The 22,277-nt window shown below is 44.6% G+C and overlaps 3 protein-coding genes across 6 annotated transcripts in view; 1 reads left to right on the plus strand and 2 right to left on the minus strand.

Annotated features, from left to right (window-relative positions):
- nrg2b (neuregulin 2b) overlaps positions 1-1,651 on the minus strand; it is an 80,448-nt gene extending 78,797 nt beyond the window's left edge. For both annotated transcript variants that reach the window (XM_086306631.1, XM_086306624.1), the window contains exon 1: positions 17-1,651. In XM_086306631.1, the coding sequence (XP_086162757.1) occupies positions 17-428 (412 nt within the window). In that variant the 5' untranslated portion in view covers positions 429-1,651. The remainder of the gene's footprint in view (positions 1-16) is intronic.
- Positions 1,652-4,900: 3,249 nt separating this feature from the next.
- purab (purine-rich element binding protein Ab) lies at positions 4,901-11,433 on the plus strand. 2 transcript variants are annotated; one of them, XM_086306582.1, is made up of 2 exons: positions 4,901-6,087; positions 6,809-11,433. In XM_086306582.1, exon 1 carries the CDS (start codon positions 5,007-5,009, stop codon positions 5,850-5,852), a length of 846 nt encoding a protein of 281 aa, XP_086162708.1. In that variant the 5' UTR covers positions 4,901-5,006; the 3' UTR covers positions 5,853-6,087; positions 6,809-11,433. The 2 variants fall into 2 exon arrangements, with proteins under 2 accessions (XP_086162708.1, XP_086162717.1); XM_086306591.1 differs by having other exon boundaries at positions 9,567-11,433.
- A 5,893-nt stretch (positions 11,434-17,326) lies between these two features.
- The window catches only part of psd2 (pleckstrin and Sec7 domain containing 2), a 40,171-nt gene continuing 35,220 nt past the window's right edge, over positions 17,327-22,277 (minus strand). For both annotated transcript variants that reach the window (XM_086306604.1, XM_086306610.1), the window contains exons 11-15: positions 22,197-22,267; positions 21,602-21,759; positions 20,907-21,051; positions 20,524-20,667; positions 17,327-20,238 (exon numbers count right to left, since the gene is read on the minus strand). In XM_086306604.1, the coding sequence (XP_086162730.1) occupies positions 20,008-20,238; positions 20,524-20,667; positions 20,907-21,051; positions 21,602-21,759; positions 22,197-22,267 (749 nt within the window). In that variant the 3' untranslated portion in view covers positions 17,327-20,007. The remainder of the gene's footprint in view (positions 20,239-20,523; positions 20,668-20,906; positions 21,052-21,601; positions 21,760-22,196; positions 22,268-22,277) is intronic.

The following is a 22,277-nucleotide window of genomic DNA, read 5'->3' on the forward strand; positions in this document are numbered from 1 at the left end:
AAAGCCTTAAACTTACCGCAGTCCTCGCACAACACTCTCTCAACATCCTTCTTCGACTCCGGCTCGCTGGCGTCCACGGGGGCGTACGATGCCTTGAATACCAAGGGCTCGGCGGTGGGGTCCATGAAAAAGATATATCTGTGGTCCTTCTCCACCGTGGTGCACGGGGCCTCGGAACCGAAGTCCCCGACGGTCACGAGCTGCTCCCTCTCGAGGCCGCCGCTGTTGACGGGCCACACATCCAGCACCTTGACATTCACGCTGTAGGGCTCCCGGGAGGAGACGTTCTCCGGGGAGGAGCGCACCTCGCCCTCGATGACCACGGCTGATCTGTACGCCTGGTCCTGGAGGGAGTTGAGACTCGGGGCGTAACAGGCGAAGGAGACCCCGATGACCAGCATGGAGAAATGCACTGGATCAAGCCTCATGCCGTCAGCCTGTGCTGTGCTGCAGTGCTGCTGGGCGGCGGAGCAAGCTGGAAGAGAGAGACGGCGGCGAACGGGCTCCGGCAGAGCAGGCAGGGCAGAGCGGCAGACCTTGTGGAAGTGTCCATGCCATCTGTGTCTGCCGCTGCTTTCCCCATACGGCTGCTGGCGTCGGATGGGGGGGACACAGCAGCCTAGGAACCGGAAACGGCCCGCTTCTGCATGCTTAAAAATGTGATTGCTGCATTCTCCTTCACCAACCACCCTCCCCCCTCTTATCTCCCCTTTTCCTGAAAGGCAAAACAAGACTCGTAAATTAGTCTCCTCTCGAATCCAGGGCTGAAACCTCTCTTTCTCTCTCTCGCTCTCTCTCTCTCTCTCTCTCCAGCTAATAGGCTAGCATCGCATGGGTGGGCGCATTGCCTCTTTGGAAAGAAAAAAAAAGCGACTTGCGCGTACAGGGGAATCACAAGAAATGATATGCTGTGCTCCACGCACACGCAGTATCGGCTCCTTTATCCACTTATATATCGTCAAGAGTCCCAGTGTTGCAAATCCGTTAGTCAGGAAGCAAAAAAATTCAAATTAAAAAAAGGGGGGAAATCAACAAACCCCCTACCGCGGAGAGGTCCAACGGACAGGATGAGAGAGCAGCGGTTATCCGGTGAGGCGTTGCAACAGTAGCGCGCACCCTCCAGCCGCGTCCCCTGCGCCCCTCATCAAACGCGAGCGGCTTACGTGAGCAAACATCACCTGCCCGGTCAACGGCGTCGCCTCGCCACGTCCTGCGCAAACACCCTAATGACCCGGGCACCCACCGGCCCACCGGCACGGACCCAACCGGCGTGTGAGCATGCCGGCAGACTCTGTTTGAAAAAAAAAAACAAAACCCAAAAAACAAAACCTCTGCGGGGTGGGTGCAGGAGAAATCACGCACGCGGTGCACAGGCACACCACATCAGCAGCGCGGAGTTGCGTCTGTAGCCAAGCCCTGCACGGCGCCTACTGTGGATCTCCGGTGCAAGAGGTGCAAGAGAGGCTATAGGCGACTGCTACACACACACACACACTGCGGATAGCTGTTGCGATGACTAACGCTGCGAAATTCTCTCAATGGATTCCACGGCATGTAGAGGCGAGCGGGCGCTTCGGAGCTGAGCTCTCTGAGCTGTTAGATGGCCCCTCTGGAAAATATATCTGCTTCTGCAAAGCACGCCCGAATCCCGCTTTTATGTTCAGCGCTGTTTTTGCGAGTCATTACACTTCACAAATGTCGCCTTGCAGTTTTGCCGACTCCTGTGGCAACACGTGGTAGCAACAGTTACCAGAAAATGCGGGTGTTATTATAGAAAGACACAAATATTTTTCGCCAATCTGGCTTAGATACAGTGAATAAAGCCTCATTTTCCACTGAATACGCATCCACCAATGAAATGAGACCCCTTTACAAAGTGCTGAGGTTTTTTGGGGTTTTTTTTATGTTGACCATAAGTATCCCCTCCCAGTCTCTGCCTCCATCAGCCAAGCCATTCATAAGATTTGCCTTTCCCTCCCTGTCAGGAGCTGTGCGACCTTCGTTAGAGGTCAGAAAGACTTTTTGTAGTCCATACAGAGGAAATCAGAAACTATAATGTCACATAGGGGACACTTGGACAGTTTTCATATCTCCATATATATATATATATATATATATATATATATATAGAGAGAGAGAGAGAGAGAGAGAGAGAGAGAGATAAAGAAAATGTATATAGCCATTTCATCTGAGCATGGCCTCATCTTCCCCTCATCACCAGGGTCAGGGGCCTGCCTCTGTCCATGGTGCTGGACAGCTTTATTTCTCTGTCCAAGCAGGAAAACCACATCCCTGTTCATACATTATTTTCACATGGAGCCAGGAGTGAAGCCGGAGTGCCACTGATCTCTGTGGTTTTAGATGTGCTCAGTCGAATGTTTAGATTGCTCCACATTTTTGCAGTTGTTTCACCCAGCTCACAGAACTGGATCAGCCAATCTCTGATCTATCCTATGACCCTGCCCCACATCATCCCTCCCCACCTACAACCCACATACACAAGGATCAGTCTCTCCTTGATCTAGTCAACTTGGAAGCCCTCGTTCAGAAAGCTCGCATGCAATTTTGGGAATTGTTCTAAATTAGCCTTGAAAACAAATCATTTGTTGACCAAGCAAAGTGGAGTGAAAATGATTCCTGCTGTTCACTGGCCAGGGGCAGCCACCACCAACTGCCTTCACAACCTCCCTGAACTCGAGCAAAGGGGGGCACGTTTGTCGCTACATCAGCACTTCAGCAGGGTGCTGATGAGGTCGCTTGAACTTCCCTGTCATGATACACTAATCGTAACAACCCAGCAGTCATTTTGGTAAATGGTAAATGATCTGGTTCTTATATATAACACTCTTCTACTCTACCTGATCACTCAAAGCACCTTTTTTTTTTACAGTTCTTGTAGGGAATATGCTTTTCTGTACTTGACACACATTTCTTTGTAGCTGCCCTAGCCACCCTTTCTTTTATGTGAGATTACATCAGTGTCACTCTGCAAAGACAAAGCATAAACCTCCTGTTTTATTCATTTAAGTGCAAGTTTAGAAAAAAAACAAACAATTAAACGGTTGCGAATAAAACACAAGAGGTGGTCTTTTTTCAGACTTGGTCTACTGATATAAATTATATATTCCAGAGATTATTAGGTCAAACCCCATCAAGTCTCTCCATCTTGTCCTTCTTCAGGTCTGCTACACGGGCACTTGTTGTGTTTACTGCTATTATGACATTTAATAGCATTGATATGATGACATTGCTTTTACTTAACATATGGAAGATGCTCAGACATGAAGATGTGACATGCCTTTGATACAAGCAATAGTCATATCATTTCTTCCATTGCTTTAGTGCGTAACTTTTAACAATGCTGTAACTCAGTTACTTCATATAGTTTTTATAATTACCATTATATGACACTTTTCTATGAACACAATTATACTGGAGATCCCAGTGAAAAGCATGTAGTTCCACCGGTGAACTATTTACTGAATTCATGTTTCCCGTAGCTCCTAATTATTAGGGACAGGGATTGGAGGAGTTATGGATGCAGCGTGAGCATGTGGATTGCAGGTGGGATAAAACTAATTTAACAATAAAGGAAAGGTTGTTTTCACAAAGGTTATCATAGTCAACTAAAACTAAAATTCAAACTAGATGTGAAAAAACATTTTAGTCGACTAAAAAAAAAAAAAAAAAAGGCTCTTGAAAAATATTAAGACTGAAACAATTGTGTCAACTTTCAAAACTAAAAACCAATAAAAATGAGACTTTGTTGGTGTTTATTGAGACTCTGTTTGTGAGTCTGCTGCTTTCAAGTGTCTGTGTTTTTATTGTCACTTCTGCAATGACTTCCTAAATCCTGTCTCTGACATGTGCCCTCCACACAGCATATATTACAAAGACTACAATGAACACAGAAACTAAAAAAAACTACAATTGAACATTTTCAAACAATAAAAGCTAAACAGAACTTCACTCTTACTGAAACTAAACTGGCTTAAAAGAAAAAAAAAATCAAAATCAAAATGAAATCAAAACTAGTTAGACAATACAAAACTGTAATGACTCTGGTTTTCACACATTATGGCTCATTCTATTCCACTAATTTGATACCTAGAATTTTGCAGTGGTGATTGTCTCGTGGACCCCAAACAGTAGTGCTTGTGTTTGTGGGGGTCACCGGGCTATTTATTTTGCCCATATAAAGCGCTAAGTGTCAGGCCTTGAAGTGAATTCCAAGAAAATCAGAATCTTAAAGGCTCCCACTGATAGAGGAGAAAATCATTATCAGAAGTGCTGCCAAACACTCGTGTCACCGTGTGTGCCAATAAATGTATAGCAACAGGTTTTCCTTCCCTTTAACTTTTTTTTTAAGCCCTTCAATGTCATTTCCCATTGAGAGAAACAGAGACACACCAGCGTGTCCAATCACAGGCTAATGATTCACGGTGCTTCGCAGTGCATCAAAATCCCACGCAGCCACCATCGACTGTTCATTCAGAAATTTCTTTTTCACCCCGCTCTCCCTTCCCCGCATCTCCTTCCGTGCGGGTTCGCTGTCCGTGGTGCTGAAACCCCCAAAACGACTGTCCATGGTGCCGAAACACCCGACCCAGTAACCACCAGGTAGGCTAAGCCTTTGTCTGCGCCCTGCTCTTAGCTGTGTTTGACACAGGTTTCAAACCCCGTGATCTTCATTTGCTTAGACCCGCTTATTTATGTAAACACATTTGTCTGTGAGCTCGGCTGCGGAGTTTTAGGCTTTCATTTGCAGTATGCGACTACTTTAACGGCTTAAAATGTAAATTCTGCGAAACGTTGCAAAAACCGCGCGGGGACCTTGAACGCAGCCCGCTCGGAGTACTACAGTAACACCACACTACAGTTACTTTCATTTTTTCACCCTTTTCTCCTCTCTCGTCTCGCGATAGAGCGGCGGAGCGGTTTGACGGGCAGTCGAGGTTGCAGCAGGCAGAGGGAGACGGTGGAAGGTAAAGCAGGGAGGCAGCATCATGGCGGACAGAGACAGTGGCAGTGACCACGGAGGGCCCACCGCAGGCCCCGGCTCGCTGCCTCCGGGCGCAATGGGCGCCATGTCCCGGCTGCAGCACGACACCGAGGAGCTCGCCTCGAAGCGCGTCGACATCCAGAACAAGCGCTTCTACCTTGACGTGAAGCAGAATGTTAAAGGCCGCTTCCTAAAGATAGCCGAGGTCGGGGCTGGGGGAAACAAGAGCCGCCTCACTCTCTCCATGTCTGTCGCCGTGGAGTTCCGCGACTATCTCGGGGACTTTATCGAACATTACGCCCAGCTGGGCCCGACCAACCCGGACATGGTGCAGGATGAGCCCCGGCGGGCGCTCAAGAGCGAATTCCTGGTGCGGGAGAATCGGAAATATTACATGGATCTGAAAGAGAACCAGAGGGGGCGGTTCCTGAGGATCCGACAGACCGTTAATCGGGGGCCCGGATTGGGAAGCGCGCAAGGCCAGACCATCGCTCTGCCGGCGCAGGGTCTCATCGAGTTCCGCGACGCTTTAGCCAAACTCATCGACGACTACGGCGTGGACGAGGAGCCGGCGGAGCTCCCGGAGGGCACCTCGCTCACTGTCGACAACAAGCGCTTCTTCTTTGACGTGGGCTCCAATAAGTACGGGGTGTTCATGCGGGTGAGTGAGGTGAAGCCCACGTACCGGAACTCCATTACGGTTCCCTGCAAAGTGTGGTCCAAATTCGGTAACACCTTCTGTAAATATGCGGAGGAGATGAGGAAGATCCAGGAGAGGAGTAGAGAGAAAAGGGCCTCGGAACTGCTACCTGAGGGCCCGCACGGCGGAGACGACGGCGACGATGACTGACGCGGATTTTAGGAGAGCTGACATGAAACAACCGAGACAACGTTGGACTCTGAAGAGAAAAAAACAACCCAGACTTTTAACTGTAAAATAGAAAGAGAATCTACAAGGGAATCACCCCACACACACAACCTCCACAGACATGGCAGCACCTCTGCTGTCTCCTCGCTCATTTTACTGGATGTCACCCCACTTACCACCCATGTAACAGTAAGCCGCTGCTATCAAGGACTGAACTGTAAGATATGAACCGTTTCCTACTTGATTTAAGTGACAATGAACAGAGTGTTTATATCTCTATCGATGACAGATTTTGCACACATCAAAGCTATTTCACAAAAAAAAATGTTTAAGTGTTTTAAAAACTGGTAATAGACCTAAGATTTAATCTAAATAAAACCAGAGGTTTAGAGTATAAAGTCTTCATGGAGAAGGAATATTTGACATCAGCACAAAGAGGATATATTATGGACTTTATGAAACCAAAATCCGAATCCAGATGTATAGTTTATTATAAAGGTACGCAGAATAAATATGGCAATGCTCAATGAGTTGCAGAAGGCAGCACTGCAGGCCTTGTAAACACCTGTCAGCATGCGTGTAGGCACATGTTTTGAAAAGAAGTTGGCAAAGTAGGCTGTAGTCTCTAATTTGGCCTAAACGTAGTCGGCTAATGGAAGCATTTCTCTCATGCCATTATGGAAACGGTTGAGACACAAACCCAAATAGCCTATGTGCGCCTCAAACAAATGGGTTAAACCTATCTCTGAGCTACTCTATTGAATATCAACCCTCTTGCACCATGTCCACATAAACTTAAATGAAAAAAGTGCTAACTTAGATGTACTAATTATGATTTTGTGAATCAGCTGTAAAAAAAATTCCTTATTAAGATGCCCACGTTTTCTGTGGGATTTTTTTCTTTACGTTGTTGTTTTTTGTTTTTTCTTTTCCTCAAGGTGGTGGGGGATGCAAAAGGATATTAAAAAAGGTCCATATGTGGGAGCGCAAGGCGCAGAAACAAACAGACAAAAAAAGACGCGTCAGCGCAGCGCGCGGCGAGGCGACGCATCCTCTCTGACGTCATTACGACCCGTGCCTTATACACTCCACTCGTTTACGTGTTCTCACGTGGATGGTCTGTGACCTCGACCGCTGTATGTTTTCATTTACGAGTGCTGTTATGTAGGCAGAAATATATACTCACCAGGGCTGTGGGATTCACACCCCTGCAGTGCATGGAGCATGCGTGGCAACACCAAAAGTAAAGCTGAAAGGCTGCTAGGAGCTGGGGGCAGGGGGTGGGTCCAGTTGTGTTCTTGGGTGTTGTTGGCACTTTGGGGGCTATGCATGTTGTGCTATGGCGCAACATGGAGCCCAGAATCCCTAGCCGCACCCCTGGCTCAACGGACTGATCGGTGCCTCCCGAGATCTCACTGAGTGTGCGCGAGCGTGGAAAGTAAGCTGGAAATGTTATGGGTGGCTTTGCTCACCATATGCACCATGATGTTAAAAAGAAAAACAAAAAATGAAAAAAACAGCAACAACAACAAAAATATATAAATACAATAAAAATAAAAAAACGAAAACCCAGGAGCGGCTGGATGAGGCTTATTTGTCAGAGCTGAGATGGATGCTGTTAAAGAGCCAGGCAGTCAGCCAGCCAGGCAGGCCAGCCGGCCGGTCCCATGCAGTCAGTACGAATGCGGTCCAGCGGATGTAGAGGCCTATCAGTGCAGGGCCGAGGCAGTGTCTATCTCTTTATGGTGCTACAGCCCCTTGATCGCTCCTTGGGGGCCTCGCCGCTCAGAATATGTCACTTTTGCATTGTTATTCTGATGCTTCTTTTTTTCCCCTTTCCTCCACAGTATGTCGTCCAAAACGTGTCAGGTTTCCCCTCCCAGCCAGAGATGAAGCCACTGACTAGTGTAGGACATTTTATATTAGTGTGCAATATTGTGTACGTGCCAATCGTGGCATTGTATCACGTGTATAGACGAAAAAAATGTATAGGCTATGTGATCAGTAGATATTTGAAAGCATGATGATGAAGTGGATGCATCGCATTATATTTCCAAAATGTGAAGACTTTTACTTCTCGAGGTGAAAAAAGTCAGACTCGTTGTGAGTTTTTTTTAAATTGTTTTTCTTCCTGTCACTTTCTGTAAACCAGTAGGCTGCCTTGTCTGTCTCTCAGTGCGCGTAGACTAGCTCGGGTATTTTACGTCCTCCCTTAGGAAAACGAAAAAAAAGTTCTCCTCCAAACACACAACACAGACCGTCAACAACCTCTGACTGTCTCCATGTTGGCCCTTCTACACTAAGCTTGAATAGTATCTTGGGACTTGGGTCCAGGGGTGGCTGGCATACACACACATACACGCACGCACAGACACACACATACTCTCCCCCTGTTAAGGCCTCTTGTTGATATCTGAGTGTTTGGGAGGCCTCTGAAGTGTTTTGAATTGTGTCTAGAACTGCACAAGGCCTCCTGTCATTAGGAGAAAGAGAACTGTGTGCTTGGAGCCTGAGTGCGAGCCCTCGCTCACCTGGGACTGCAGTACAGGTGAACCGCAGTTTGACTTAGGCTTTTCTGGGGTTTCAATCGAGCCGGGTGATAGCGATCAGCCGCGGCAGAAGCCAAAGGACAGAGGAGTTTGTTGTTGTTTTCATGGCGAGGATCACAATCCCCTCTGATGTGGGAAGACTCTTGTCGCAGTCTCGCTCCCTTTCCCAGGCGTTAAAAAAAGGCTTGTTGCTTGTGCACTATTCATCACTTAGGACGTGTAGTCCATCCCTTCATTTTGACTCAGCTGACTCAGCCCTGCACTGAGGTCCTGCTGAATTCTCAGTGTGTTAAATACGACTGAGCCTGTCGGTGTGGCATGCCACCTAGCTGACGGGAAGGGAACACTTTAGAGGCCTCAGCTGGATAAAAGCGGCTAAAAGCGAGGCCTACCGTGTATGTAGGAGAGCTGAGGCCGGGCCGAAAGCAGAAGTCCCCGGAGCACACTTGGGCTCCTAAGGTGTCACAAGTTCAATCCTTAGTTTTAAAAGCTGATTTGTGTCTGATTGGCTGCGTTTGTGATGGCAGGAGAAGAAAAAAAGGTTCCAGAAAATCCCATCTGTTCACCACAGGACTGTTTCTGGCCCACGTTTGTCTCAGTGACAGTGAAAGGCCCGATGAAGCCTGGCACTGCACTGTAAGGGCTTACCAGCAGCAGCAGCAGCCTGCCACAACCTTCCAACCCGGCTGCAGACAGATCGAGTTAGGACCTTTCTCTCTGGAAATCTCTTCCACTTCTTACAGAGATGATTATATTTCCTCACACTGCCCTCAATACAAAAAACATTTATTTTCATTGAATGCACGTACAAACCACCTATGACTATGTGCCCAGAAAAGCACATCTGAGGTCAACCTGAGTTCATCTTGAGGTCACCGCGAGTCTGAAGTCACTGTGGTGATACAGCACTTATTCCCCAAAGTGTTCTAGCTTTAGCCTGACTGACTTTAATCATGTCTGCTACATGCTAAGACTGGAAATACGACGCTTCCTTTCTCTTTTTCTCTAATGGCCAAATATGAGGAGAGCCTGAACATGCTCATAGAGTTCACTTTGTGAATGCCTCACTCTGTGAAACGCACACATTGTTCGCTTCTTTTTTTGTTTTCAAAAAAGATTTAAACATGTGTTCTTTTGTTTTCTCCAGGTGCTACTGGGTCGGTTGTGTTTTTAGCGTTGAACGTGGCTTTTTCGGGTCTTTGTCTGAAGCGTACTTCCGGTGCGATCAAACCTGATTTTGTGAGACCTTTACCTGGAGTCACCTCGCAACCACGTTGTGCCCACATCTACACAGTCATCCATCTCTAGGACTTAAATGCAGCATGGTAGGCGGATGCCGTTCGTCTCGTTTTCTGTGTCAGCGGACGTGATGGTGTGCCGTCTTCGGGTGGCTCCGGACGGGTTGGATGTGCATGAGCGATGCTGCTCTGTGCTTGTTAGCGCCGTTTCAATTATTTTCTCCACAGCAGCAGCCATCATAGTGATCTCTAACCACGATGTTAACCGAACTTTCGCCCGCAGTATTCATTTGTCAGATTTGACTTAAGTGTGCCGTTTTCTTTCGTTGATCAGACTACAGGTAACCAGACCATTCCTGGTCAGACTGAGGAGAGGTTAAGTTGTAGATGCAGCGATATCTACTTGCTGCACGCACCTCAGTGTCAGATTGCTAGGATGGCTCCGCTGTAGGTGGGAAACAAACCGTCTATATGACGGTTTAACAGAAAACTTCCACAAATGAAACGCGGATGCCGGCTCGCGCCTCCACCAGACTATACGAGTACTAACTAAAAAAACAAAAAAAGTAAAGAACTGACTGAACTTCTGTTAAGGTGTTCAAAACAACCAAATGTGCTCTGTTTCTGGTTTCCAGTGTTGTAGTCTTTCATTGGCCATTCGGACTTTCTGGTTAATCACACAACCAATCGCAGCCTCTGGTCAAAGCCAAGCACTATATGACTCATTAGAAAACCACAGACAGAGGAGCTCATTCAGCATGTCTTCTGTTTGCACACGCACCGAGCAGTAGGGTCCACCGTGTTCGCAGACTGTAAAAGCTACTGTTGTGTATAGTTCTTGAAGACGTCCTTGAAGCTGTTCTGGAGATGTTGGGTTAAATGGATCCTGGATTTTTAAGGGGGTGGGGTCAATGCACAATGAACATATCCCATTGTCACCGTTTGGTCTCAATCCCTTTACCATCCCCATAAGAGATAATATGTTGTATCTTTCGAAAATATTTTATCTGTGGCGTGTGTGTGTGTGTGTATATATATATACATATATATATATGGTTTGTTATATATGATGCTCCTCCTTTCAGAAAAATATAACATGTAAACAGGAAAAACATTGCTGTTTTTTTCCTTTGTATTTTATACTTACAGAAAGCATTGAATAAAAATGGATAAATACTTGCACTTTAGATATATTAAGAAAAATAAAAATCTGCATATTATTTTTGATAGGGATCTCACATTTAAAGAGTATAAATTACAGGCTTTGTGACTATTGCTGGACAGAGATGTATTGAGTTCTACTTATTGAAGTATATTTTGTCTGTGTCAGAAGGTTTACTAAAGTAAATTGCATGATAAAGTAGTGCTACACCGATATTGTTTTTTTTTGTTCGTTTTGTTTTGTTTTGTTTTTTTAGTTGATAAAATGTCTGAAAACTGTGATAACGACCCTCTTGTATCATGTTTAACCTCTCCTCACCCATTCTGGGATATTTCTTACTGAAATATGGCCTTTTCCTGACTATATGACGATGGTGCTTACTTTGGCTTTGACATCGAGCTCATCCTATACATCTCGACATCATCATCATAATTCGCGTCCTTACACTCCATTCCTTTCTGTTATGTACTCTCACTACCTTATTAAATTTCCGTTGATGGCAAAAAAATAAAACAAAGGTGTGCTGTTTTGTACATTGCTGTTTGTTTTAATGTTGAGGGAGCTTTGTTGTCTGAAAAATGACTAATGGCGCAATAAAATGTCATTCCACATGTCCTGGTCTCTGCATAGCTGTCTTTAACTTCACAATGGTCAGTTTTTTAACAGACCCGGGCTCGATGAACCCCAACCAGCAGGAATTGCTGACTGAATTCAATATACTATTACCAAAGTTATTAGTCTGTAAGGACAGTTAGCCACAGAAGGCTCCTGAAAAGACTCGTTGTTCACAGAGTGCTGAATCGAAACTTATTCATGGAAAGTAGATGGGAAAGGGAAAGTATCAGAATCAGAATACTTTATTGATCCCTGGGGGAAATTATTTTTTGTTACAGTGCTCCATTATAAACCAACATTAAGACAAGACAGACAATATGCTAACTAAGAATAGTACAATATATACATATATATACATACATACATACATAAGTCACTCATAGATAAATAGTTGGAAAAGAAACATGTGTAGTTGTAGCAGTAACCAGTGTGTTAAGTGGATGCGTTGTACAGGGAGATGGCCACAGGCAGGAAAGATTTCCTGTGTCGTTCAGTGGTGCTTTTCGGTAATCTCAGTCTCTCACTGAACGAGCTCCTGTGACTGACCAACATGTCATGGAGTGGGTGGGAGGTGTTATCCAACATTGTCTTTATCTTGGACAACATCCGCCTCTCCGACACCACCTTGAGGGAGTCCAGCTCCATCCCCACAACATTGCTGGCCTTACGGATTAGTTTATTGAGTCTGTTGGCATCTGCGACCCTCAGCCTGCTCCCCCAGCATGCAACAGCATAGAGGATCGCACTGGCCACAACAGACTCATAGAAAATCCTGAGCATTTTCTGGCAGATGTTGAAGGACCTCAGTCGCCTCAAAAAATAGAGACGACTCTGGCCCTTCCTGTAAAGTGCTGTGGTGTTTTTAGCCCAGTCCAGTTTACTGTCAATGTGTACTCCAAGGTATTTATAGTCCTCCACAATGTCAACACTGACCCCCTGAATTGAAACAGGGGTCAAGTGTTTCCTGGTCTTCCTGAAGTCCACGATCAGTTCCTTGGTCTTTGCCACGTTGAGCTGCAGATGATTCTGCTCACACCACGTGACAAAGGAGTCGACCACAGCCCGGTACTCTGTCTCATCATCCCTGCTGATGCATCCAACCACCGCAGAGTCATCAGAAAACTTCTGAAGATGGCAGGTCTCTGTGCAGTGGCTGAAGTCTGTGGTGTAGAGGGTGAAGAGGAAGGGGGAGAGGACAGTCCCCTGTGGTGCCCCTGTGTTGCTGATCACCTTGTCAGACACACACTGTGGGAGACGTACACATTGTGGTCTTCCTGTCAGGTAATCAACAATCCAGGACACCAGAGAAGCATCCACCTGCATCGCTGCTAACTTATCACCCAGGAGGGTCGGCCTGATGGTGTTGAAAGCACTGGAAAAGTCAAAAAACATGACCCTCACAGTGCTCGCCGGCTGGTCCAGATGGGTGTAGACACGATTGAGCAAGTAGATGATGGCGTCCTCTGTTCCGAGACGAGGCTGATAAGCGAACTGAAGGGGATCCAGATGTGGTCTTACTATGGGTCGTAGCTGGTCCAGGATGAGTCTTTCCAGGGTCTTCATGATGTGAGAGGTCAGTGCCATGGGCCTGTAATCCTGGGGGCCACTGGGACGAGGCGTCTTTGGTACAGGGACGAGGCATGATGTCTTCCACATCACCGGGACCCTCTGCAGACTCAGACTCAGCATAAACAGTTTATGAAAGACTCCACACAGCTGGGGGGCACAGGTCTTGAGGACAAGGGGACTCACTCCGTCTGGTCCAGCAGACTTGCCTGAGTGAAGTCTCCTCATTTGCATCTCAACCTGGTATTGAGTGAAGGTGATGGGTGGGGGAGGGGTGTCAGGAATCTCACAGGAGGTAACAGCGCCATGTGAAGAGAGAGGCTGATATGATAGCAAAAAGGTGCACATTCAACAGGAATCACTGCAGCTTTGGGGAGACTGTCAAGAAAAGTCAAATCAAGAACTTGAAAGAAAGCGGGCATCAAAACATCAAGAGCCACCACACACAGACGTCTTCAGGACTGACTGGCACATAGGAGGGTAACGACAGTGGGCGGATTTGATTTGTTTGGGGTTTTTTACATTTTGCCTTTACTTATTCCAGAGACAGGTGGCCAAAGAGTGCATGGGACTACTAAAGCCATAAGACTCACTGCTCAGGGCATTCTTAATCCATGTGACAGGTCACTTGACTATCATGACCCAAAAAGTCAAGTTTTACACAGAACACGGAGCACTGTATTAACTACCATGTTATCATCCAGGGTGTCATTATCACTAATGGCACCTCATGTGGATTACTCAACTATGCCGTATACCTAAAGGGAGTTTAAAGTTACTTTACGTTTATGCTCAAACTGCTGCTGCAAAATGCAACGATGCTATCGGCATTCAGACCGGACACCAGTAAGCCTTGTTCTCATGGTGCAGTTGTGATGGAAAGCAGGTTCAAAATCTCCTGGGAAAATGTAGACTGCAAAACAGGAGAAAGGCAGCGCTTTTATTTTCCCTGGCAACCGAAATAGTGGAACAACCACACCAATCGTGGAAACTTTACCTGGCAAAAAGAAAATCCTTCTCCAATCCCCCTTCTTGGATGATGCAAAGAGGGCAAAGAAGGAGAGCGACAGAATTTGAAAGCAAAAAAAAAGAACCTTAAAAGAGCTTGAAAGAGACTTTTGGTCTGCCTCATTTCTGCAGGATCAATAAAAAAATCCCGACTTCTTAGGGCAATAAAAAGAAGTCCTGTCTTTGTTACAAAGGTGGAAGGATTGAAAATGTGAAGCTTCATGGCTAATGTGGTATTCATACCCTTAATCAAATGTTTGTTGTTTTCACTACTTATAAAGGAGTCATGTTTTTGAGAGACTGCTGTAAAAAGAGAAAGTGACACATAAGAGGTTAGATTTGATTCTAGAGTTGATAATGTAATAGCAAAGTAGTGATACATATGCTTATGATGGTTATATATGAAAGTTCTCAGAATATATTTGCACATACGTCTGTGCTATACCAAACGAATACAGTTAGAGTGTAAGGGGAAACAGATGCCAAATTCAAGTATGAATTTATTGACTGATTTTAGCATTTGACCCCATTATGAGCTGGCTAGGGTTATTTTAAAAGCTGAGAAGATGCACACTGTACTCACAATTATAGCTGCAAAAAAATGTCAATTAAACATAAGTACACTCTCAAATTATAGCATTTAAAGGGAACTCATGGTACTTTCAGATTTGAAAGTCAGAGGAGTTACACAAAACATAGCTGCCGACAATAGCTAGCTTCTACTAGCATTAAGACGTCCCTCAGGGTTTGCAGGGTTGAGTTGCAGTGTGTGTGATGTAGGCTCCAGTATATGTCACTGAACAAGAATGCAGAGGGGGAAAAAAGATCTCTGGTTACGCTGCACTGATTATGAGACCAGCACCTGCTGCTGATGCTGTGGGAGTCCTGTGCAGAATAGATAAAACAATAAAAACATTTCTTTTTTTACTTTTACTTCCTTAATTTCTTTTTTAAGCACAGGTGGTATTAAGGAAATGATCATGCTTTTATTTTTGTGGGGCAGTAAAATCAAACATTGCTAGCTGTGTTAGTGACTCCTGTGATTCTTTGGCTGTGATAGGTTCAAAATGTCTAACCCCACCCCTGACTGGCCAAATCACTGGGATTGACAGGTAAATTGACTGACTCCTCACTTGCTCCTTACCTCTGTGTTTATCAACCTTAAAACATTTTTACTTTAAAGCTATATAATAAAGCTCATATTTGCAGTTCATTTATTCATAAATTCTAGCAGGTCTTTTTTATGCTTTAGCGTGACTTTCAATGGCGCCAAATTTGTTGTCTTTTTTATGTCACAACTTCTTGTTTGTTTTTTTAAAAAAACTTTAATGATCTGGAGGTCTCAATACTCACAACCATGTGCATTTCCAAACGCTTGTATGACAGAAATGGTTCAGCGGACACCTTTCGGTTTGAAACACTTACTGTAGGACAGTGTTACAGTTTCCCCATCGCGGACGTCCGTGTGACCGCTAGCCAGGCAGATGGCACGCAACGATGCACCCGCTACGCATGCGTCCTTCAAGCGGACTTGGCAACAGTAAAACGTGCAGGACTACTCACCCACAGAGTCTAAATGTTCGTGCCTGCGTGCGGGTATAATCCCAGCCTTAAGCAGACACAGCTACCCGGAAATTCAGCAACATTACAGCTGCAATTGATAATGCAACACTCTCTGTAACAGGCAGCGCGTGGCACAGCACACGGTCTACCATACCTGTTTATTTTTTCACATCGGCTAATTCTTTATATCGTTAGGTATCAAATTAACCCTGTTACTGAATCACCTTTATATACATGGGGCAAATGACAACTAAGTGGAAATAGTCGAGTGGACATTTAAAAAAAAAAACAACATAACGTTATTGTGACTAATATGTGGGCAGCTACAGGATATTCGTTCCTTATAGTCTTAAACTAAGCATATTAAATTATTATAGTGGCATAGTTATGCTGCGCTAAATGTGTAATTAAATATTTATCATGTTCTTTCAACTAAACTTTAAAAAAAAAATCACGCTTAGCTCTTACCTACAGTCTCAGCTGTGAGGCTTTATGGTTGTGTACTAAACACGTCACACACGAAATAGGTTGTTTGTTCCACAAACACATGGCCATGACCACAGACACATGCTAGGTGTGTCTGCGGTCTCTGTCATTAAGCAACCTATAGCTAAACTTTTACAGAAACTTCATTTTTGAATATGTGTATGTAACATAAACATATACATTCACTGGCCACTTCATTAGGTACACATGTTCAACCTCTTGAGTACATGGCAGCAACATAATGCAATTAGGGATGCAGGCATGATTATGATAGCCTGCTGAAATTCAAACAGAGCTTTAGAACATGGCATAGTTGTTGGTACCAAACAGGTTGGTCCTAGTATTTTAGAAAAACTGCTGATCTGCTCCAAATCCATCTATAGTGTATAGTGAGCGGTAGTTCGGTTCTCTGGGTGAAAATGATTGTTGATGCCAGAGGTCAGAAAGAGAATGGGCAGACTGCATCAAGCTGACAGGGAGGCAATAGTAACTCAAATGACCACTCATTACAACCAAGCCTTGAAACTGAAGTTACAATGCAAAGAAAACTCAGGACTACAGATTGGAAAAAGTTTGCCTGCCCTGAGGAGTGTTGATTTCTCCTTGAATATTTGGATGGTAGGATTAGAATTTGGCACAACCAACATTAAAGGATGGACCGATTCTCCCTTGGTGTTGCAAATATTTCATCATCATACTCTTTAGTACCAACTGAGCATGCTTTAAACACCACAGCCTACTTGAGTATTGCTAGTGACCATGTCCTTCCCTTTATGATCACACTCTGATAAAGCTTCATGTCACAAAGCTTAAATCATCTCAAAGAGGTTTCTTGAACATGACAATGAGTTTACTGTACTGAGATGTGGGATGTAGGAGATTCACGTCATGGATAAATAGCTAAAAAATCTGAAGCAACTTTATTAGGTGCCAAAATCTTTGAGGAGTGTCTCCAGCACCTTTGTGTTTTGAAGGAAAATAAAAGGGAGGGTCGAACCTAATAAAGTGGCCAATGAGGGTTTACGATAAATGTGCTCCACAATGGGTAAATGTGCAACTTAACAACTGACAGTTTAACTGCAAGGCAACACATTTTAGCAGCAACTTTCAAACAAGTGCACTGACCTGTGGAGGAAAGTGGGCGTAGTTGTAAACAGGAGACGTTTAAAAGCATTACATAGTAATAGTCATGTCTGCAGAATGTCAAAGAAATTAAAAAACACAAACACAAATTAAAAATTAAAACACAAATTAAAAAACTGGCACGGATTATTTTTTTTTAGCTTTTCATTGTTTTAGTCTTGACAGTTTTATAAATTACAACCACAATCAATCTGTATAAAAGCTTACTTTATGAAGCACAGACTAAATATTCAGTAAATATGTCCTTTACATAGTATGAGCATCCTGTCAGAAAAGTTCAGATATACAAACAAAACAAACAAAAAGAAAAATCCAATCCTGACATCAAAGTGCCGAAGTTGTCTTTTTTTTTTTTTTAACTTAAATAAAACATAACAATCAACTATTTTTTTTCCACAACCCTATATTACAGCACAGGCCTAACCTAGAACATTGGGAAACAATGGTTAGCACAACAGCCAAAGTGACTATAAGGGGAAGTCTCCGTGTAAGAAAGCAGGTATTTATCCTAACAATACAGCTTTAGAAAAAGTACTTCCTCTCTGAAAGCTCCACTCCTGTTTCAGCGTTTTGGTCTGTACAAGAATCAGGTTCCAGGATTCCAGCTGTGATTCCAGATTTCCAGCAAAGTCCCAAAAGGATCTCAGATCCCATCAGTCACTGTTAATACAATGTACGTAGCAACAGAAGCAATGTGTCCGGAGCCAAAGATATAATTGTTCCTCCCATCAATATCCGCAACCCTGGTTATGTCTACATGCTTCTGAGTCACACTGTGTTTGTGTGAGGGGGGCACTGAACTCACTGATCTACAGTTGTGTCATTACATAACAAATCACACAGAAAGAGAACGTGTGTATGTGTGTGTGTGTGTTTGGGGGATATAGGATCAATCGAGGTGCTCACAGAGAGCGATACCACCATATGTCCTTTTCCCACAACCTTACACAAGTCCTCCTTCCAGAAGAATCGGCCTCATTATGTTGTTTTCCTCAATTTGGAGTAATGTGTGCTGGATGTCCATTTTGCCTGTTCTTGGCTGGCAGAGACGGTCGTACTAAGTAAACCAAACCAGTCTCTTCTAAGAAAACAAGTCTCTCCTCCATCAGCTCCTTCTCACCCATGTGGAGGGTGTTTTGATGGCTACTTTGCTGGTGGAGTTGTTTTGCCGCCGTTCCCCTCTCCTATCCAGCATGCTGTCAGCCTACCTGACTTTAGCCCACTACGCTAGAGCAGTCCTGCTGCTATGCTCTGCTGAAATCCATCTGAAATCGGTCAGGGCCTGCTTTCCTAAAAACATCTTCATCTAATAAGAAGCTTGGCAACAGAAAGTCAAATTCCCAAAATTATAACAGGGCAAACGACGCTGCGATAGGTCCATGTAGCATGTTATAAATCAGAGCAGAGATCAGTCAGACTTAAAAACACGTTTTATCACGTGGCTGGCTTTGTCCTGAAGATGCTTTTGAGAGATCCAGGCCTGACTGTGCCGGCAGTGCTATTCAGCATAAGGCCGTCGGCTTGTTTTCTCTCAATGTGCTCAACAAAATCTTTATACAAATAACATGACCCTGCTATATTTACTTCTTCCTGTCGCCTACAAGTTCAAATTCTTAACTGGAGCCACTTTCAAAAGCACGCCAATGCACACGCGTACACACACATGCATGTGCACACACCAGCCCACCCACACTTTCCTGTTCAGCCCTTCAGTCTTCAGAAACCTCACGCCCAACCATATATTGTTACATATGAGTTCTGGCAGCTCAGTTTACTCAGTCATGGTACAGAAAGAGCAGTAAGTGGATAACATGGCACAGTGCTTTTGCCCTCTCCAGAAACATACAGTTAAACACAGGTTAGTATTAGAGGGGGGAAGCGGCAGCTCAAAAATCACAGGAACACATGTTTGATCTCTGACAAGTAACAGTATTCTTTAAATCCCTCAACAGCTAGTGCCGAGGTGCCCTTGAGTAAGGCACTCAACCTCCAGTTCCTCCGGTGGAGCAGCTCAGTGAACAGTTTAAACTATGGTTCCTCTTGGCAGCTCCTGCTCTCATGTGAATGCATGTAAATGTGTGAATGTTGAGAGGGGAACCCTTGCTGGGGTGAATAAAGGTTAAATAAATAAATAAATATGCTATACAGGAATCTGATCCTCCTGAGTTCTTCTCCGAGTTCCTATATCTCCGGGACAGATATGTTGCATCTTCAGACACCATTCTCCAACAATATTGTAGGTCCATAAAGCACACAGTCTTGTGAGTGGCCGAGTGTGTAAACGCAAGTTGAAGAAAAGCCAAAATGCTACAGTAGTACCATCTGTACTATGTCCATCTCAATCACTGCTTGACTCCCAAGCTGCGGAGCAAGGCAAAGGAAACCAGTCTGTGTCTGTGCAGTCTTATATCGGCAGGTTATAAACTACTGCAGCTCACAACTAAAAAACACATTTCAACTAAAGGCAATTCTTCACTCTGAGTTCAAAAATTAATACTGACGATGCTGCTATAAATAGTGATCACAGTTATGATCGCTGTAATGTGCAATAACAAAAGTTAAAAGAACTGAGGTTTGGCAGGGTCGCTTGTGGTGGGGTATCAAGCGCACGCTCTTCTTATCTATTGCTCATTACAGGAACTTATCATCACGGTTGATAAATTCTGGGAAGGATAGTGATGGCTTACTAAAGAATGGAGCACAATAAATAAAATGCTAACAGCAAATCCGAGAAGGACTTGTAGGATTTAACTAGTTTGGCTTGAAGAGATGCTGCTTTGAGGGCTGTGGCATTTGGTCTTCTTTCCTCAGCTCCTCTTTCCTGGGATGTCGCATCCAGTTGCCCTCCCGTTCAGGCCACCGTGCGCCTGACTGATGGACGGCGAGGACTGCGTCTTGCGGAGGTGGCACTCTCGGCCGGCCAGACCGCCCTCCATGATCAGGCCGCCCATCACGCTGGCCTCAATCTTCTCAAGGTCATCCGTCTCTGTGCGTATTTTAGCCTGCAGGAGGCTGATGTATGTCTCATACCGAGTCTTCTGCTCAGAGAGGGGCGTGGAAGGAGAGATGTGTTTTTGAAGACAAAAAGACCAAAGGACAATTAATCAAGAGTCAAACAGAAGAGACCAATAACACAATTTGCCAAAAAACAGGTTGTCTACCCTAGCTTTTAATACCAAGGGTAAATAAAGTGACCCTTGACTCTAAAAATAATACAGCAGACATGTTCCTCTGTCATAATTCGTGGTCTATTAGCTGTTTATCAGTTAAAAAAAGAAAATTAAAAGCAGAGAAATTAACAAAAAGCAACACAAAGAATTTACCTCGTATGCGAGGTAGTGCTCTTTGAGCCGGTACTCCTCCCACTCTCTGCTTTTTGGGTCAGCTGAGGGCAGATTTTTCCGGTGTTCTTCCAGCTCCAGGCTCATCTGCTTCAGCTTGTTCTCATGACTCAGCAGCTGGTCCTCCTGCACCAATCACAGCGCAAACAGATGCCAGAGGACCCCAAAACAGCCAATCAGATGTAAGCAGATACAAATAGCATATGTAAACTGTGCATGCTGCTGAAATAGACTGTGTGGTATATGCAATTAGTACTGGATGCTGAATGCTGACATTGGTGTATAATGTTTCTTGTGGGATGCAAGAGAAGGAAGTTCGTGTTTCTAATGTGTGCCACCATCTGTGCATGTGCTTGAGTGCGGACCTGGTTCAGTCGGGTGGATGAGGACGGCAGGATGGGCCGACAGAATTTCTTCATGGAGCCGATAGCAGCAGGGAAGGCTGGGGCAGAAAACAGCGCCGCCACCAGGTTAATCCGGAAGATCCAAGACATCATCTCCTCCTCACTCCTGGAGAGAGACAGAAACAAAGACAGAGAACCAATTCATTCAAGTTTTAATGGTGGTATGTTTCATTTTAGCAGGAAAATGATGACAGCAACCGAGCAATTAAAATCATATCAAACATCCAACTAGTTATACTACACACCTACATTTTCAATTGAAAGCTTTTAAGATTTCAAATCTAAATGACAAATCCAACACAGAAACAGTTCTGAAGTCATTCGACACAATAATAGTGTAATCAGTGTTTTGAGGCATGCTGAATATCAAATGAGAGATAGTGCCTTCCATTATCGGATTATTAGTAGGTACTCCTTTTTTAGCACCTTAAACCACCACAGAAATTCTTCTTAAGAGCAGGGCTATTTACAGATTATTCATAGATCATTATGCACCACACACCCTTCTCCTCTACACCTGCGTATCCTCTTAAAACATTCATTCTCAAACCGAAGTAACATGGTTTCATCAAAAATAATGCAAAATTAAAACTTGAAAAAAAAAGTTGTAAAATTTCGAAACCTAAAATTTTACTGTTTAAGGACAGATAACTTACGGTGCCTGCAGCAGAAAGACTCTCCAGTCTGAGGTTTTGAGCTTCAGTACGTAGGCTCTCTTGCTGTAGTCGGTGGCACGAGTAGCTAAAGCGTGGTGGATTCGCACTGCGTTCTTCAGGTCTACCTCTGAAATGTCGGTATCTGGCTTGTACTCATCCTGGGTAAGTAACAAGAATAGAAGGAAACTGTTGCACGTATCGATAGTGTCCAGATCACTACATTCAGGTTGACACCAGAGTAACATCACCTTCATACTATCACCTGAAATTAAAAACATTACCCCGATGACAAGAAATAGAAGCTAATTTATTTAACCTTATGGGCTGTTAGTAAAGTCTTCCTGCCAGCAGGGGGAGACAAACACACACTTACACAGACCAGCCTCATTTCCTCTGTAATTGCCTTTTCTATCACCCTCCCTTTCTGGCACACACACACACACACACACACACACACACACACACACACACACACACACACACACACACACACACACACACACACACACACAGAGCACAGAAGCTCACAGCATCCACCACTGCAGTGACAGCAGTGTGTTTCTATGGTAACAGAGCAGAGGACGAGATGCGGTACCTTCTGGAGATATAAGATCATCCCTTTCAGAACTGCATAGAACTTCTTCCATCCTCGGCGACCCCTTGGAGCTAGGAGAAA

This window comes from Aulonocara sp. 'chitande type north' Nkhata Bay, linkage group LG2 (assembly GCF_057382095.1).
Source record: "Aulonocara sp. 'chitande type north' Nkhata Bay isolate Kocher_YH1m ecotype deep benthic linkage group LG2, A_spYH_male_GT1.1, whole genome shotgun sequence".
In the NCBI taxonomy this organism is placed as follows: Eukaryota; Metazoa; Chordata; class Actinopteri; order Cichliformes; family Cichlidae; genus Aulonocara; species Aulonocara sp. 'chitande type north' Nkhata Bay.

Excerpts from the sequence above, each read along its gene's own strand:
- purab (XM_086306582.1), top strand. The coding sequence starts at position 5,007 with ATGGCGGACAGAGACAGTGGCAGTGACCACGGAGGGCCCACCGCAGGC.